This window comes from Onychomys torridus, chromosome 14, assembly GCF_903995425.1.
Source record: "Onychomys torridus chromosome 14, mOncTor1.1, whole genome shotgun sequence".
Lineage (NCBI taxonomy): Eukaryota > Metazoa > Chordata > Mammalia > Rodentia > Cricetidae > Onychomys > Onychomys torridus.
This window is the reverse complement of record NC_050456.1, coordinates 81,433,423-81,453,419: the sequence shown is the minus strand read 5'-3', so window position 1 is coordinate 81,453,419 and position 19,997 is coordinate 81,433,423. Positions and strand designations below refer to the sequence as shown.

The window sequence follows — 19,997 nt, the reverse complement described above, 5'->3', positions numbered from 1 at the left end:
ACCTAAATGCTAAAAAATACTCTTTTTTCTCAGCAGCCCATGAAATTTTCTCTAAAACTGACCACATATTAGGACACAAAGCAAGACTCAACAAATTTAGGAAAACTGAAAGAACATCCTATATTCTTTGATCACAAAGGAACAAGCTGGGTATCAACAGCAATAAAAACTACAGAGAGTACATAAACTTGTGGGAGCTAAACAATACATTACTGAATGAAAATTAGGTCAAGGGAGAAATCAAGAAAAAAAAAATTAAATTCCTAGAATTGCGTGAAAATGAACACACAACATACCAAATCTACAGAACACACTGAAAGCAGAAAAGAGGGAAGTGTACCATACTAAGTACCCACAGCTGAGAGAGGTGAGAGAGAGGGAGAGAGAGATCAATCACATACTAATAAATCAATGGCACTGGAGGCCTTGGAAAAACAAGAACAACAGTCAAAGATAGTATGAAAAGCCAGGGTCAGGCAAAGTGGCGCAGCACTCTGAGAGGCAGAGTCAGGTGGACCTCACAACCTGGTCTACACAGTGAGTCCTAGATCAACCAGCACTATATAATGAAACCTAACTTAAAAAAAAAAGGAGGGAAGGAAGGAAGGAATAGAAACAAATATTTTTTTAAAAAATGAATAAAATGAGTTGGTTCTTTGAAAAGATTAATTTTAGCCAAATTAACCAAAACAAAGAGAAAAGGGATCCAAATTTATAAAACCAGAGATAAAAAGGGAGGCATTACAACAGAAACCAAAGAAATTCAAGAGACTATTAAAGAAATACTTTTTTAAAAACCTATATTCAATTAAACTGGGAAATCTAAAAGAAACTGATGAGCTTCTACATATATATGACCTACCAAAACTAAATCAAGATAAAGTAAATTCTTTTTATGAAGCCAGTATTGCCTTGATACCAAAACCAGACAAAAATCCAACAAAAAAAAAGAGAAAACTATAGGTCATTTACTCTGATGAATATGAATGCAAAAATTCTCAATAAAATACTTGCAAATTAAATTCAAGAACACATCAAAAAGATTACTACTCATGATCAAGTCAGATTCATCCTGGAGATACAGGAATGGTTCAACATACACAAATAAGTAACTGCAATCATATGACCATCTTATTGGATGTAGAAAAGATCTTTGAAAAACTACAAGATTCATTCATAAGTTCTGAAGGATCTAGAGATATGGGGGGGGGGTAATCTAAATTAAATAAAGGCCATTTACAAAAAAGCTCACAGCCAACATTACACTAAATGGAGAGAAATCCAAAACATTTCCACTAAGATGAGGAACAAGACAAGGCTGTTCACTCTCCATTCTTGTTTAGTACAGTGCTTGAAATCTTAGCTAGAGCAATGAGACAAGTGATGGGGATAGAGGGGATACAAATAGAAAAAGAAGTCAAAATATCGGTTTTTTTTGCAAATGATATGGTTCTATATATAAAAGACACTAAAAAGTACACCATAAAACTCCCACAGCTGATATATACATTCAGCTTAGTAGTGGGTACAAAATTGACACACAAAATCATTAGCCTTCCTATATACCAACAGCAAACACACCAAGAAAGAAAATGAAAACAAATCTCTTCACAATAGCCTCAAAAATACTATGGAATAAAACTAAGGACATGAAAGACTTGTGTAATAAAAGTTCCAAGGCACTGAAGAAGACACAGAAGATAGAAATACCTCCTACATTCATGAATTGATATGACTAATGTTGTGAAAAATGAAAGAGAAAAATCTTAAATTTCACATGTAAACACAAAAGACACAGGATAGCCAAAACAAGCTAAACAACAAAAGAGTTACTGGAGCCATCAACATCCCTGATTTTAAAATATACTGCAGAGCTACAATAATAAAAACACTGTGATACTGGCATAAAAACAGATACACTGATCAATAAAATAGAACTGAGGGTCCAGATATGAATCCACGAACCTACAGCCACCTAAATTTTAACAAAGAGGTCCAAAATACACCCTGGAGAAAAGAGAATGTCTTCAACAAATGGTGGTATTCACACTGGATAGCTGTGTGCAGAAGAATGAAATGACATCCTCATCTCTCACCCTGCACAAAGCTCAACTCCAAATGGACTAAGGACCTCAACATAAGACATGATAGCCTGACTGTGAGGGAGGAGAAAATAGAGATTACACACTTGAACTTATACTATTAGAAAGCAGTTTTCTGGACAGGACCCCAGTAGCTCAGGCACTAAGATCAACAACTGATAAATGGGGCCTCATGAAACTAAAAAGCTTCTATACAGCAAAGGACACCAACAGTCAACTAAAGAGGCAGCCTACAGAATGGAAAAAAAATATTTACTAGCTATACATCTGACAGAGGGTTAGTCTCTAGAATATATGAAGAAATAAAAAAAATAAACACAATTTAAAAATGGAACATGGAACTAAACAGAGATGAAATACAGACAGCTGAGAAATTTTTTTTTTAATTTCTAACATTCATCAGGGAAATGCACATTAAAAATATTCTGAGATTTTTATCTTATCCCAATCAGAATGGCCAAATGAAGAAATATAAAAACTAAAAAAGTAAAAGAAGACAGCAGACACTGGTATGGCTGTAGGGAACTAGGAACACTTCCTGCTGGTGGTGGGATTGTAAACTGGTATAATCACTATGGCAATCAGTGAGGGGGGTTCCTTGAAAAGCTAGAAATAAACTTATCACATAATCAAGCTATACAACTCTTGGGTATATATCCAAAGGACTTTATATCGTACTACAGAGATATTTGCTCTTCCATGTTCACTGCGGCTCAATGCACAATGGCCAAGAGATAGAAACAGCCTAGATATCAATCAACTGATAAATGGGTAATAAAAATGTGGTACATTTTCACAATGAAATTATTATTCAGCTTTTTTTTTTTTTTTTTTTTTTTTTTTGGTTTATCGAGACAGGGTTTCTCTATGTCGCTTTGCGCCTTTCCTGGAACTCACTTGGTAGCCCAGGCTGGCCTCAAACTCACAGAGATCTGCCTGGCTCTGCCTCCTGAATGCTGGGGTTAAAGGCGTGCGCCACGACCGCCCGGCATTATTCAGCTCTTAAAAAATGAAAATAATAGGTAAATGGATGGAACTGGAATCGATCATCCTAGTGAGGTAACTGAGACCAAGAGTCGTTCATTTGTGGATGTTAGGTTTGATGTGTGTGTGTTTCATTTGGAATGCCCATTGAGGTTAAGAAATGAGGAAGGAGGACATCTTTCAAGTGAGAGATACAGTTACATAAAGTGGGATTAGGGAATAAAGAACTAGGAAAGATTAAATGAGTTGGGGAATGGGAAGGCCCGGTAAGAGTGAATGTGAGTAGGGTATAAGTAACACTAAAGGCTTTTTGAAAAGGCCACATGGAAGCCTACTAGAGAATCTTCCTAAAATACATCATATACATACATCTTAAAAGGAATTACCTTATAACGGGGGTCATTACCCTAACAAGATACAAGAGGCTGGTAAATAACAACCTCAGTACTAAAAATGGGTTACCTCTTTTTCAGCTGGTAGGGCCCCATAATTCCCAAAGATAACAGGCTGTTGGTTTGATTCGTCTCCACAACTTGACCTTACGACTCTCTTTATGAAAATACCACATCCTTGAGTCATACAACATGGAGAAATCAAGCTGCACTCACATGAAAACTTCATCCCTGCTGACTAGCTTTCATAGTGCTACAAGGTGCGATGCATGGCAGCAAAGGAGAAAAGTAACATCAATCTTATCCAAGAGCTACAATAAGGACTGGCCTGACAAGTATGCCCACTGGTGCAATAGCGGCATGAATGTTGGGAGTAACAGTCTTCTTCTTCTTCTTCTTCTTCTTTTTTTTTTTTGGTTTGGATCTAAGCACCACATCCTAAGATGGAACCAATACTTGGTATTGTCATTGGGACTGAGAACCTGTGGCTAGACAGGTCACATAGGCCCTATGGAAAAAACTAATTATGCCATTACTGCTATTATTCTGCTAAAAGAACACAGTGTTATAAAAATTTCTAAAGATTTATTGCTACACCCATAGATCAGTACACCTGTCAACCCACATCAGAGAAGCTTCTTCTTGCAGTGGATGGCAACAAAGCAGTTATCCATAAAACTCACAGTAACTGTGACAGCATGCACAAACGTGCAAGCTGAAACCAGACAAAAATCCCAAAATGGAGGGGGCAAGAAGCAGGCAAGAAATCCCTCCAGTAGCTGAGGAGCTATTGACATTTGGTAGGTGCTAAGAGAGTCAATATCCTTTAATGGAATAATAACCCGTGCTAAGCCCTGGGAGGTTGACCACACTCCAGGGCAGGCCCCACTCTGAAGAATGGATAGAGGGACAACACAAACTGGCCTCCATGGGTTTTAATAAAAAGACAGAAGAGGAAGAAGGATGAGGGGAAGATGCGGCACTGATCAAAGTCGGGTGGGCAAAGAGGTCACGACCTGGAAGATGGCAGTGAGGGGCTTGGATATGATCAAAATTTTGATTGTATAAAATTCTCAAAGAATTAATAAAATATTATTTTTAAAAAGAAGGGAAAGATCTAATAGACATTTAGTAAAGAAGAGAGACAACAGTACGTTTATGAAAAAGTACTTGGGGAAGCACAGTAAAGCAACAAGATGCCACTATACACCTAATAAAATGGTCCAAAACCCAGAACACAACGGACCAAAACATGTGAAAATGAGGAATGGCTGAACTGCCATTCCCTGTGGTGGAGATGCAAAACTATATAGTCACTCTCCTGGAGGACAGGCAGATGTTCTCTTACAAAATATATCCTTACAATAAGATCCAATAACCTTGCTTCTTGGCTTTACTCAAGTTAAAAATTTACATGCACACAAAAACCAGCATAAATATTTGATCAAACGTCATGACCAAAATCACTTGGGGAGGAAAGGTTTATTTCATCTTACAGTTTATAGTCTATCATCCAGGGAAGTCAGAGATGAAACTCAAAGCAAGAACTCGAAGGTAGGAGCTGATGAGGAGGCCATGGAGGAGTGCTGCTTACGTGCTTGCTCCTCATGGCTTGCTCAGTTTGTTTTCTTATATACCCAGGACCACCTGTCCAGGGGGAGCACTACCTATGTCAATTATCAGTCAAGAAAGTGCCCACAGGCCAGGCCAGTCTTACAGAGGCGTTTTCAATTGAGGTTTTCTCTCCTCAGGTGACTCTAGCTTATGCAGATTTACCAGAACCGAGCCTGCACAATATTAACAGCAGCTCTATTTATAATTCCTCAAACTTGGAAATGGGAGAGATATTTCTTAGCAGAGGTAAAGGCTAATATTTTGTTTTTCAATTTGATTGAGTTAAGGGATGCTCAGGCAGCTGGAATAGCACTATTTCTGCAGGTGTCTAAGAGGGTATATGTAGAACAGATCAGTCCTCACACTTTATGGCATACAACTGACTCTCTTCTGGAGCTAGGGCAACTCTTCATCTCTTCTGCGTCAAACCCTAGGTTCTCAGGCTTCCTGACTCTAGATCTTACACCACCCTCCAAAGATACAAAACCAAATGTGAAACCTAATATAAGCTAGGGGCTCCGTGTTGTAATGATGTGTCAATGCATGGTAATCCACTGTTAGTGAGTGTGCTGCTATGGTTTAGGATATAAACAGTGAGAGACTGTAAGCAAATACTGGGACAGGGACATACGGAAACTCTCTGTACCTTCATGTCAGTTTTCCTAAGAATTAAGTCTGTTTAAAAACTAAGCCCACTAAATTATTCTAACATTGCAGGAATTGTTCAACATTAAAAGATCTCATACTGTTATCCCTCTGTATCCATGCATCCATCCATCCACATCCACAAACTGAACAAAACAGACTTAAAACATTCCTTTTTTTTAAAAAAGCCCAGTCTGTACTGAACATACACAGATTTTTTGTTGTTATACTGTAGTGCTTGGCAAGGACAACACCAATTCACTGTATTATCAGTAACCTAAAGGTGATTTTTAAAGTTCACAAGAGGTATGCATAAGTTATATGCAAGTTCTATTATACCTTTTATATAAAGAATTTAACCATTACTTTATAGAGCTTTCACGTTGATCTTCCTCCAATTCCCTCTTCACCTCTCCCCCTGCTTCCCTCCTGCCATTCTCCTTCAGCCTCTCTTCCGCTTACAAGTCACATGTATTCTATCACTTTCATGTTTAATTTCTCCATCCTATTTATTCTTGAAATGTTTTCTATATTTTAAAATTCCTTACAGTTATTGGTTATTTGTAATTTACAAAAGCAATAAGCCATATGGTACAAGGAGCAGTAAGGACTTCCTAAACTGTAATCCCCATCACTGAAATGCCATCTCATACACACAGAGCTGCTTGGCACATTTCTAAAATTCTGAAACAGCTTTCCACACACTGCTTTTTACAAATGAACTCAGTGTACCTGTCCCGCACGCCTCTCCTGCCTTGCACACAGGTACGCTTCTGTGTGTATTCAACACAGAGGATTCTTCTGTTGAGGAAGAAACGATTCCAGTGTGTGAAAAGAAAGAAATGAGTGAAGGAGAAGTGCTTGGAAAGGACAGACCTAAAAACAAGGCTGCACAGCTACGAGTATACAGCTCAAAGTCACTGTTCCAGACACAAAGGCAGCTTGGATTGCTTCACTTGACCGATATACCAAGTAGCATCACTTCTACACCAGTGAACTCTAAGTGTTGGCTTGTGATACATGTTCAAACGATTACAATACATATACAGTGTCTAAAACTGATAACTGGGGAAAAAAAACAAATGCTTAAAAATTTTTAAATATGAACTAGAGACTTAACTCAGTGGCAGAGAGTCTATATATCATGTGGGAAGCACTGGGTTCAATTCCTAGCACCATCAAAATAAAAATGATAATCTGAAATAAATTTCAAAAAATTAAATTTTATCATTTTTATGTATAGTTATCAATTATACTAACATGGACCCATTTCACTAACAATAATAAAAATTAGAGTAATGGGCTAGAAATGTATTCAGTAACCCTTTCATTTACTATAATATCTCAATTCTCAAAATCATTTATAAACCTAAATCCTAGTCAAGTAAGCATTTGGTATTTAAGCCTATGTAACAAGTCCACAAAAAGCAGCGCTCTAGAAGTATATACATAAACTAGCAGTTCAGGATTCTGAAAGGTTCTCTGCAAAGGAGAATGCAGCTAGACAGCATTATTTGCTTCTCACTGAGACTGCCTAGTGAAGTGCCTGTAACAACTGATCTCTCTACTTCATGCAAAAACAGCACAGGTTACCAAGATGTCTTAGGGAGGAAAACGACTTAGGAACACACTTGTCAACAGCAGTGTGAGCAACCAAAATTTTCCCAGGAAGAAAGAAAATGCATCTCACTGTGACAGGGCAAGGCAGTGCAGAGGTCCTTCCATCTTGTATTCTTGCTGAGGCCATTTCAGGTTTAACTAGAATTTGATCTCCTTGATAAGAAGCCAGGAGGAAAATTATACAACTCTATTCTAGGAACCCAAGGTCAAGATGCCTCAGCTAACTTATCTTAGGGTCTGTTAAACTGCTTGTTTGTATAGGACCTCCTCTTCCAGCTACCTGCTTATCTTAGGGTCTGTTAAACTGCTTGTTTGTGCAAAACCTCCCCCTCAAGTTGTGGAGGAAGATACCAGGATGTGGGTTTTGCCTTAAAAAAAAAAAAAAAAAAAAAAACAACCCTTACTCTATACGCTTGGTGCTACACTTGGGTCCCAAACAAATGAGTATATTCCCAACCGGCTGAAATAAAGACTTCCAATTGGCTATAGACTGAGTTTGAGTGGTCTTCTCTGGTAGGTACCCCATAATAACACTAAGGGCTAGGAATGAACCTTGACACTCCAAGACAGACCTTCATTTATACCTGGGAAATACCTGTAGCTTTCAAATGAAGCAAATTATCCAAAACAACGTCCCATTTGAAAATTGTGAGTTGGGGTAAATGTTATTTCTTTTCTATAGTAAAGTTTCACAAATGATGGTTCTGTTTCTGAAAAGCATTCATACCTTAAACAGAAACGTCTGTTTTAATCACTGTTCTACTGACACAACAAAACATCATGACCAAGGCAACTTACAAAAGAAAGCATTTAATTTGGAGGTCACAGTTCCAGAGGATTAGAGTCCACAATGGCAGGGACCATGGCAGCAGGCATGCCCTGGAGCAGAAGCTGGAGCTTACATATGATCCACAAGCACAGGCAAAGAGGGAACTAACTGGAAATGGTTTGGAACCTCAAAGCCCACCCCCAGAGACACACCTCCTCCAACAAGGCCACACCTTCTAATCCTTCCAAAACAGTTCTACCAACTGGGGACCAGGCTTTCAAACACACAAACTATGTGGGCCATTCTCATTCAAAAGACCATAATCTCCATCCTTACACTGCAGGCTTCTAATCAGCTGGCTCCAATGAACTGAATAAAAGAGCAATCCCAAATATAGCCAGCATTCAGCTGAAGTAAGTCTCACATTTACCTTTCGAGGCTATCCTCTTCCAAAGTGATCTCCATAAATGTCTTCAGCTTTCTGTACACAGTCTCTACAGCCTCCTTCAACTTTGTACTTCTATGTTTACCTGTAAGAAGATTGCATGGAAAAAGAAAAGCTCTCAACATCACTACATATACACACACTCTGCTGTGCACATGTGCCAGTTCTTTACTGTTTTGTTTTTCCCGAGCTACCCCTGGCTGAGTGCAGGACAATTATCCCTCCACAGAGAGGCTGTGAGAGTGATCTGCTATGTATGAAGCAGTGATAACCTGCACAAATCAGATCCATCCGCTGCTTACATACTGGCAGGTACTCAGCACCCCACATCCATGCTTACATCACCTCAATGAGGCATGTCCTTTGCTCTGCAGAACACAAGTGCTCTGTGCCTCTAAATCAGGGGAAGTCACTCAGACAAGCCTTTTACGGAGCCCACATGGGGCCTAAAAACATTGACTGAGCACCCTAACACCAAAATCTGTAATCTGCAACATCCTAAAATTCAAAACTTTTTGTTCCACTTATGTGTTTCAGATTTTGAAGTATTTCAGATTTTAAATTTAGGGATTCTCAATCAGTATGTTTCATGTAAATAGTGCAAAACCTATGAACTCCCAAATCTGAAAGAATTCTTGTCGTAAACATGTGGGTGAAAGGTACTCAAGCTTTGTAAATCTTCACAGATGTGGTAGGCATCCTAGCTCATGGGATAGAAGAGATCTTTACATGCAAAGTACTACAGTTGAAAGATATCAGTAGAACTTAACAAAAAATACTGAAACTTGAATATAATTAGCCCGAAAGAATGCCACTGTACTTCACACTGAGCATCTTACAGGTACTGCCAATTATTTTTCAGTACTACTTTCAAAGGTTAAGTATTCAAGGGGTATAATGCCAACATGTATACTGTTTAAAAACTAAATTTTAGAATAATTTTGGTACTGGGTTTCGATACTGTTGACCAAACTACTCAGTTAGAGCACTACTCTTGCTTCAGCTTCCTGAGTAGCTGGGCCTACAGGCCTGTGCTACAGGGCTCACCCAGATTTTTAAACATAAGTAACACAGGGCAAACCAAGAGAAATTCAATTCTGAGGTGGGCCTAGTGGCCCAGACCTGTAATCCCAGCAACTAGCAAGGCTAAGGCAGGAAAACCCCAAGACCCAACTGGATTGCAGAATGAGTTCAAGGCCAGCCTAGGTAAGTTAGTCAGACCCTGTCTCAAAATTGAAAAGGGAGCTGGTGATACAGTTTGGTGACAGCTCACTTATCAACACTGCGCAAGGCAAGAGGGAGAAGAAAGGGGAAGGAAGGAAGGAAGAAAGGAAAGAAGGAAGGAAGGAAGGAAGGAAGGAAGGAAGGAAGGAAGGAAGGAAGAAAGGAAGGAAGGAAAAAGAGGAAAAGGGATGAAGGGAAGGATTCAATTCTGAAGTACGGTGTATTTACTGTGCCCAACAGTGAAAGTGAAAGGAGCTATGATGCAGAACAGGTAAGCTCATGCAAAGACAGGGCCAGTGGATGGCACTCTACTCAGAGAACACCAGAGAACAGGGTGAAAAGGCTGGGTAGCCTTTTCTGTCCTGGCAGAGGAGAGGGTGAAACAGGCCAAATTCCCAAATATCTCTAACATTAGCAACAAACAGGGACACGATCAGTAATGCACCAGATGAAAGAAAGAAAATGTAACCAACCTTTGTTAATAATCAAAATAATATGCAGAACAGCTGTGAGGCACACAATGCCTTCAATATCACCAGAGGTTACACACGCCTTTAGTTCCTCCAAAAATGACCTATGAAATTAGCAAACATCTGAAATTATTCCATATCCAATACCTTATAGAAAAATAAACATAGGCAAGGTTTACCCACAATCATAAACATCGCTTTTCAGTGATGAGAAATTGCCTGAGACCCTCCCCTACATGTAATATATATATACACACACACACACATATATATACATATATATGTATATATATACACACACACACACACACACACACACACATATATCAGTTGTTGCAGGTGAAATGTTAAAACCAGATGGTATGCATAGAAGGAGATCAGGAATATTGTGGCCTTTGAAAAACATTGTGGCTACGTTCTACAGTCCAATATACATAAGAGATATTTAATAGGCTGCTGAAAGGCAATCCACAGCTCTCAGAATGATGCAATTAAGCATTCATGAGATGTATCCACACTAAAGAGTGCCATATGTGTTCAAAGTCTGAGAAGCAAATCCCTTTGTATCCTCAGTCCCCTGTGCATTACTACAAACCCTAGAATCCCAGTTGTGATAAATGGACTGTGGAACTAAGAGTTGTTTATGTGAAATAATTTGAATTCAGAATTCTGTAGAAATGAAAACTTTTGTGTTACTGGAACAAATGATGCTGGTTAGCTGGAGCTGAAGAATCTGCTATGATTAATAAGAGACAAGCATCACTGAGGTGAAATCTGGAAAGTACTTCCACAGAGACAGCACACAGAAGTTGAGGGTCTAGTTGGGGAAGGGGTGGAGCTGAAGCTGCAACCCAAACTGGTAGCCAAACATGGTAATGTGTAAGAGTCTCCCACATGGAACTAGTTTGAAGGCATAAAAGGGGTCACAGAGAGCAGCTGAAGCTTAGCACCAAAGGTTGGAATCCCTGCAAAGGTTGGGCATGGTCAAAGTAAAGTCTCAGCTGCAAAGGCAACTCAACATATTGGAGATGTCAGGACCTTGGGACAACTACCCAGGACAGCAGCACGTATTACATAGAGTCAGCCTGAGCCTACTAAACAAGCTGTATGTGGAGGCCCAAGTCCTTTGGAGCCCAGTAAATCTAGATTTGGAGCTACACTGACAGATTTTGGTTTTGCTGAAGTGTTATTGCTTTTATGACTCACCTCTTCCTTCTTGTAATAATAAAAGCATATAACTTACTTTTTTTTGTTTTGTTTTTCAGGAGCCCACAGTTAAAGAAATGTTACTTTTTTTTAAAGAAAGAAATTGAACTTTCAAAGTATCAAAATTTTTAAGTCCCATGGGACTTCTGGTGTTACACTGGGACTTTTAAAGTTATATCTTTTTTTTTTTTTTTTTTTTTTTGAGCTGAGGATTGAACCCAGGCCCTTGCGCTTGCTAGGCAAGCGCTCTACCACTGAGCTAAATCCCCAACCCTATACCATGTTTTATATTGTAATATTAACATGTAATTTTGGGGATAAACAAGAAAGGAAAGGTTATGGTTTAACAGTGATGTGTGTGTATGTCCAGCTGACAATGGGTCAATTTTGCTACCAAGTTTTTTGTCAACACACACTGAAGTCATCTGGAAAGACAGAACCTTAACTGAGAAAATACCTCCATCAGACTGACCTGAGGGCATGACTATGGTACATTTTCTCGATTAAGACTGATGTTGGAGGGCCATGCCAATGTGGGTGGCACCACCCTGGGGCAGATGGTCCTGAGCTGTATAAGAAAGCAAGCTGAGCAAGTCATGGAGAGCAAATCAGTAAGCATTGTTTCTACTTGCTCTCTGCTTTTAGTCCCTGCCTTGGCTTTTTTCCATGATGGACTACAACCTGAAAACCAAGTAAATCCTTTCCTCCTCAAGTTGATTTTGGTTAGTGTTTTATCAAAGCAACAGAGAAGAAAACTAGAACATACAGTAATAAGTATTTTTGTACACACATTTTTTTCTTGTCTAACAGAATTTTGCTGTGATAAATATAGCTAAAAACTATTTAAATGTATATAACAGTTTATAAAGAAAGTAATGGTTCTTTATGAAAATTTAACATAAGCATTTTCCATCACTCATAAAATGAAGAAAAAGTCTATGGAATATTTTTCTCAGGGGAGTAAAAATACCTTTGAAAACCTGAGAATAAAAAGTAACAGATTACAAGGCACTGAGATAAAATACAAATAGGATTGTACCAAGATCAGAGAGAGAGAGGACAATTACCTGACCACATCCGAAGACCTCATTATTATTCCCACTAAACACCTTGAAAATGGAGGAAGGTCAGCAAGACATTGTGGTGTGGTCAGTTCTTCTATATTAGAGACCTAGGAAAGTTTCAGGTCAATATATTATAAATATCCCAGACTGACAGCTTGGTTCACATTGACTTAGACTCTCATCTGACCAAAGCATTCCAAAAACTCAAAGGAACAAGCATTATTCACTACAGTTAATTACAAATAAAGTATTGTTTTGCATAAGAACATTTTAGTCTGTGAAACAGAAATAAAGGACATGTTTCTTAGCAGGCCTTTTGTCAAATGGCCTTTATTTAATTTGACAACATCTATACACAATGTACTTTTATGCCAAGTCAATTTAACAAGTTTTTCTCAGCCCAGATTAGAATCTCAGTCTTAGAATGCTGGTGTTTCGGTCTAAAGCACCAGTTCTCAACATGTGGATCATGATCTCTTTGGGGATTCAAACGACCCTTGGAAAACACAGATATTTACATTATAATTCATAACAGTAGCAAAACTGCAGTTACAAAGCAGCAATGAAAAAAAACTTTTTTTTTTTTTTTTTGAGCTGAGGATTGAACCCAGGGCCTTGTGCTTGCTAGGCAAGCGCTCTACCACTGAGCTAAATCCCCAGCCTGAAAATAATTGTATGGTTGGGATCACCACAACATGAGGAACTGTATTAAAGAATTGCTGCAACAGGAAGTTGAGAATGCCTACTCTAGAAAAACTAAGTAAGATCCGGTCCACAGAAAAGATAAAATGAAACAGCAAAAGCTAGGCATGGTGCTCATGCTTGTGATCTCAGCACTGTGGAGGCTGAGGTAGGGATTATCATGAGTTCCAAGCCAGGATGAGTTAAAGTGTTAGTCCCTGTCTTAAATGCTAATGTGATCAGCTAAAGACCAAGCACATCCATAGCTTTAACATCTGATGAACTGTAAGCACTTCCCATGAAAGGAAGACACTGTTGTTTTATAGAACTATTTCTGTGGCACACTTACAACACCTTAACTGTAAAGACTGAATACAGAGGCCTGTGCACACATGAAGCTTAAGGGAACCAGGCTGGCCACAGAGCTAAAACTATGTAGACTTAGTGAAGCATTATGGAAAACAGATGCTTCCTATTAGGACAGTCATAAATAAGATGTCAAAAGGAGACAGTATTTTAAATGTGTATGCAACTCAACAAAAGGAAAACTGAAAGGAAAAGTGAAAAAAGACACATCCTTAGCTCAGTCCCACTACTTGGCTTACTGCGAGGCACAGGGCAGTACAGAATACATGACTCTGCTGTGACAGGCAGGGACAGGGTCTGGGTTTGTCCAAAGGCCACTAATGCTTTATAACTTCAGCCATACGGCTTTCTGAAATTAGGTCCTTAGTAATCTTAGGTTCACGCTTTATGTCACCTATCAAGTTAAGAATTACTTTCTTAAACCAAACAACCTCTCTTTACATTTTGAAGGATAGTCATAAACTCTAATTAATATTTTATAATTTAATAAACATTTTATTTGTCATTTTATATTACAAAATTTGTATAATTAAAATAATTTCTCAGACTGGAGAAATGGTTAAGAGCACTTGTTTCTCTTGCAGAGGACCCAGGTTCAGCTCCCAGCATCTGCCTGGTGGTTCAAAATCATCTGTTAACTCCAGTTCCAGGGAATCTGATGCCCTCTTTTGGCCTCCACAGGCCCCAGACATGCACACTGGGGCACACACACATGTACATGCAGGCAAACACTCATACATATTAAAAACAAAGTAATATATACTTAATCATGAGCTGCACAGCCTGCATGCTGACATTTTGGCAGGAAGGGACGGTATATCTGACAATGTCCCAAAACATTATACTAAGTATGCTGGCATCTGTATAAGCATACTCAGGATGTGGTACAGTGAGAATCTGCATGTTCATTTCTCAGAGCGCCCATGGTTAAGCAACATAGACGTTTCTAGAAGTACCTGCAATTCAGTGACAGTCCTGGCCTCTGTGGGCGCCAAGCATGCATGTGATACACATACACACATGTAAAACACTCATACACATAATAAATAAATCTTTAAAAATTCAAGCTTTCTATAGTTAAGAAATGAGAAGAAAAAAGAAAAAGACATGCAGAGATATATACCACTGTACACAAAACAGAACAGTCCTGCACTGTTTGTCCAACTATCCTGATTTCTTCTCTGGCAAAGAAGAATCTTGAGAAACTATCAACTCACTCAAACTCTCAGAGCCAACAGACATAGCCACATCACGGGGCCTGGTTCCATCTCAGTTAGGAGTGGCAATACCCTCAGGATATGTTCCACAGCTGCCACATGGCTCTAGACATCCAACCGGCTGAATGGCAAAGGACGGAAACTGACAAACAGTCCTCACCGAAAGCTTGCACTAGAAAACCCTAATCACGTACTGTGAGCAGAACACAGCACCTGGCAGTTTCAGAGTCAATATACCTCACCTTCCGCAGCTGGTGACTTATTTCCACCACAGGCGCAGCAATCAGTGTAGAAAGGACACCATGGTGGACTGCAGTGTCCTTGTACCAGGACTGGATAGAGCTGATAAATTCATGGAGAGGGGTCTGGACAGAGTGAAGGAGCTACAAGAAGTCATATAAGTCATTGTCAGCACATCTAAAAAACAGTTTTCACATTAGTCATTGTCAGCACAGCTAAAAATCAGTTTCCAAAAACAAGCATCAGGTGTGGTAGCTCACATCTGTATTGAGAATGCACCAGGCTAAGTAAGGAGGAATGAGGTGAGTTTGAGGCCAGCCTGGGCTACATTGGTGAGTTCCAGGCCAGCTTGAGCTACAGAGTGAGAGCTTGCCTCAAAAATAACAATAAAATGGCTGCTAGGCATGGAGGCACACATCTTGGAAGGCAGAGGCAGGTGGGTTTCTGTGAGTACAAGGTCAGCCTGGTCTATACAGCAAGTTCCAGGACAATTAGAGCTCCATAACAAAGAAGCTGTCTCAAAGACAGCAACAACAAAAACCAATAAAATAAAAAGAATGTACGTATCAATAGTAAGAAAGGCTGGAAGAAGGAAAGAATGACATTAAAATAAAATCATCAGTGCTTCTGAATGACACTATTCAATGGATGGTGGAAGACATGACAGAGGGTCTAAGACTGGGCATAAACTAGAAAGAGATCACAAACACTTGAAACAACTATGAACTGGGCTAGGAAAAACAATGTCAACAATACTCAAGTATTTCCATCAGCTAAGACTAGAATAAAATTGAGAATCTTTGATATTTCATAAACAGCCTTCCATTTAAACATTTTTTTTAATTATAACAATAATAGCTCATTGATAGAAAAAAAAAGTCACTCTAACACTATAACTTATTCAGGAACAGGCTTTACAGTTAGGAGCAGGTCTAGTCCCTTTGATTTTTATAACCCAGTTACTCAATCATCTCGGCTTATGAGCTTTCCACCATCAACAGAAAACCATGATCCCTTCAAGGTGCTTCTAAATGGGAGTTAGCACTCTACCAGGCAGTGACTGTCCCTCTGAAAAGAGCATCTTCACAAATACATTCTTTCTGGGAAGCTCTGGAATCACAGCTGCAGACATCAGTCCTGTTTACAGTCCTGATATTCATGGGACCTCAACCCCTGAGCTCAAGACTATGGGTCTACATGCCACCAACGAATGCAGGCATGCTTAGCTTTAGGGCTGACATCCAATCACCGCTTAACACCCACAGCAGATAGCACAGTGAGACCTGGCTAGTTCAAGGATAATACCGGCAAACTTTCTTCTGGCTGCTTCCTGAAGGTCCAGGCAACACATTCCAACATCTTCTGAAATACTTCCTGGACTGAGTCAAACAGCATTGTGCCTTCTTCATCTGAATCTGTTTTCTGAGTCATGGAGTTTCCAGTTATCTCCTTCAGAATGCCAAGAAGTAATGAAATGTAAAAAAATCCCTTCACTAGAAAGAAAAGGAGAACCATCAATTACCTACGCACATATTCAGCTGAAATTGCATAACACATGTACATGATGGTAATGGAAGACCCTATTACCACTGAGTCAGCAAGAAACATCTTGATCAAATTGATCCAAACTAGAACCAAACTCAAAAAATTTTTTTCTCCATATAACTATAAAACTGGCTTCTTCCCCAGCAGCAATAGTACAGCTGACTCTGTCAGTAAACTAAGAACTTGTTCGCTCCATGTAGACAACAACTAGCAATATGACTTTTATAACACTTGAATTAGAAAACACAGACTTTCACTTATATTAATACTTCTGTAAAAACCCAGCAAGGACAAGTCCAACCTCTCATTTCTCAATATCATTTGATAATGCCATAGATTTCTAATGCCTGATTGTAGCCTATTGGTTTCCTTTGGGAGGTGTGTGTGTGTGTGTGTGTGTGTGTGTGTGTGTGTGTGTGTGTGTATGTGTGTGCTTTCAATTACCTCCCTGATTGCACATAATCTGGTAAAATTTATTCTGTATATAAGCCTAATAACACTGTTCCTCCATTTTTATTTCCAATGCATCCTGCCAGTGAAAGCTACAAAAGCAGGGACAGCGGCCTGCCCCAGTGAGCTTCAGGACACCCTATGTCTCCTTACCCGCTCTAACACATGGCTCAGGTGCTGATTAGCCCTTAACTCCTGGGCACCAGGCAGCAAGCTGCCCGGCAGAATCCATGGTACAAGGCACTTTAAAAACATGTAATAAAGCACAGAAATGATGCTCCTCACAGACTGCCTATTGTCCAGGTGAGCGCAAGGACTTGCCTAGAGAATGGGCTTGGATATGAAGAGTAAAGCCATCCAGCTACAAAATGGACTCAAGATCCAGCAAGCTCTGCCAGAGACCATAGCCAAGTACACCCCAAACCTAAGCGAAGACAGACTTCCCATCCCAGAGGCTCTCTATGAATCCTCCCTAGGTCTAAGACTCTGCCAGAATCAATGAGAAGCTTTGCAAAATCGCTAAAACCACAACATGAACTTTCGAAGAGCTACTACTCTCTCATTCAGAGGAGGTGGAAGAACTCATTCCTCATACACATTTGCCACATGGAACATCCACTGATGAGTTCTTTAAACCTGGAAACTACCAAATAAGACCTCATAGATGTTTTGAGGTGGGAAGATCCACCTTTAATCTGGGTCACACCTTTGGCTGGCAGCCTATATAAAGGATGAAGCTCGCTCTCTCTGCCAGCTTGCTCTCGCCTTGCTAGCAGGTCCAGCCCTTCATTGGCATTAGAGCCTACTTCTTCGAGATTCCAGCATATACTAAAACCAAGCATCGTGGACTGAACAACTTCTGGATTCTTAGACCTTCTGTTGCCAGATAGCCAATGTTGGATTAGCTGGACCAGAGCCTGAAAGCCATTCTGTAAGTCCCCTTTATAGATATAGATTCATTCTCTAAATTCTGCTCCTCTAGAGAACACTGACTAATATGCAGACAAAGGAGCTGCCTCCTTAACATTCTTCCTCAGAGTGAGTACTTTCAGTAACACAGAAAGAAACCCAGAAAGCTAAGAAGTTTAACCAGAAGTTATTTCACTGTATTCAGGTGTGTGTATTTTATGAACCAAATATGCAACATGCTAGTTAGCTAGCTAGCAACCAAACTGCTAACAACAGGCTGGGATTCGTAGCTACAGCCAAGATTGGTGATGATCTATAGTCAGTGCTCCCCAGGGCACAGCTCAAAGCCAGAAAACAAGCCATCAATGTGGAACAGAAGTAGTGGTGGCTCCACGGCTCTTCCCAGTATGCTCATCTTTAGGTTGCCAAGTACCTGCCCACAAACAAAAGCTCGCTACTGCGGCAAGGACAGCAAAGACAGCCTTGGTCTCTGAGAAGCTGGAGTCCAAGTTGTCTTACATCACTCTTTATCAGTGGCCTTTTTCTTTCAAAGTCTCCCACTTCCTATAGTCTTTCCTATTTTCTTTCACTTTTCTTTCTAACACAGCCCTAGATTTCCTATAGTCTTTACTTTTAAAAATTCAACATTACTTTTTCATTGGGCTGGTATTTTTCAGTAAGAAATCTTCTCCCACAGTCCTATTATGTTTGGTGCCTGATTTTCCACAATCTATGTACTGTATTATAGTGGGGATACCAGAAGTTTGTGAGTTTAGACCCCCTAATTTATTTGGCTTTTGCACTTGGCAACCCAACTGTGTCCCAGGAATGGCTTCTTTAGAATATGCACTTGAGCTGGGCAGCAGTGACTTGAACCTTTAATCCCAGCATTGCCAAGGACTCAGTTAATATTTTTCTTAATTCTTTATCTGATACAGCTTTTGTTATAGCTGTGTTCAGCCTTTGTAAAAAATCAGTGAAGGGTTCATGTGGTCCCTGAAATATCTTTGTGTATACCTCAGTTGCTTTTCCAGGTTCTGGAATTTTTTTCCCAAGCATTTAGAGCTGCTGTACAGCATAGGGATATTGTATGCTCATCATAAATGGCTTGTACATTCCTGTCAGTGAAACATCCCTCACCAAGTATTTGATCTTGGGAGATCTCAAAACCTCTGAGTTTACCTTGTTGTTCTAAATTTCTTGCCTCTTCTCTGAACTAGCTTTTCCACTGTAACTGCTGGCTATATTCTAGAACAGCTGAAATTAACTGATGCCAGTCATCTGGAATGATTCTATGTGAGGTAGATCACGAATTTAACATCTGTTTTACATATGTGGAGTGTATCCCATATGTAACTACTGCTTCCTTTATATTTTTAAAGTCCCTTGTTGAAATTGTTTGTAATGTATATGTCGTATATGGCTCGGGGTGTGTGTCATCTGCTGGCTTCTCATGGATGATAACAGGATAAGCCATTGTATGAGAGCCATTTGGAGATGTTACAACCTGTATGGTCTTGCACTTCTGCTTATTAGGTCCCTTGTCATGTTTATTTAGAGTTTCCTCCAGGGCTTGTAAACGAGCACCTAGGGTCTGTTCCAGGGAGTAAACCTCTTCTCTTATAAGGGATTCCAGATTTTTCATGGAATCATGGAAGTTTTTATGTTCTTCTGAAACACATGATTCCATGGACCTTATCTTATCAAGTAATGATAATTTTTCTTCCTTATATATTGTCTGAGTAGCTACAACTTCACTCTGGAGAGTTAGTGTTCTATCCATTAAATACTCATATTTATTATCAATAAAAGCAATTTTGGGTACAAGCTTGTTTTGTAAATTCTGGTTAGCAGATTCCAGAGAGAGAATCTTTTTATGTAAGTCCTGGCCAGCAGATTCCAGAGAAAGAATCTTTTCTGTAAGCCTTCATTGCTGTCTTTTAAAACCTGTAATTCCTGGTTAGCAGATTCCAGAAAGAGAATCTTTTTATGTAAGTCCTGGTCAGCAGATTCCATAGACAGAATCTTTTTCTGTAAGCCTTCATTGCTAACTT

General features: G+C 39.5%; 1 protein-coding gene across 1 annotated transcript in view; it reads right to left on the bottom strand.

Annotated features, from left to right (window-relative positions):
- Ncapg2 (non-SMC condensin II complex subunit G2) overlaps positions 1-19,997 on the bottom strand; it is a 69,863-nt gene that overhangs the window by 7,057 nt on the left and 42,809 nt on the right. The window contains exons 23-27 of the mRNA XM_036206666.1: positions 16,345-16,532; positions 15,042-15,182; positions 12,539-12,642; positions 10,269-10,369; positions 8,557-8,656 (exon numbers count right to left, since the gene is read on the bottom strand). Of these exons, the coding sequence (XP_036062559.1) occupies positions 8,557-8,656; positions 10,269-10,369; positions 12,539-12,642; positions 15,042-15,182; positions 16,345-16,532 (634 nt within the window). The remainder of the gene's footprint in view (positions 1-8,556; positions 8,657-10,268; positions 10,370-12,538; positions 12,643-15,041; positions 15,183-16,344; positions 16,533-19,997) is intronic.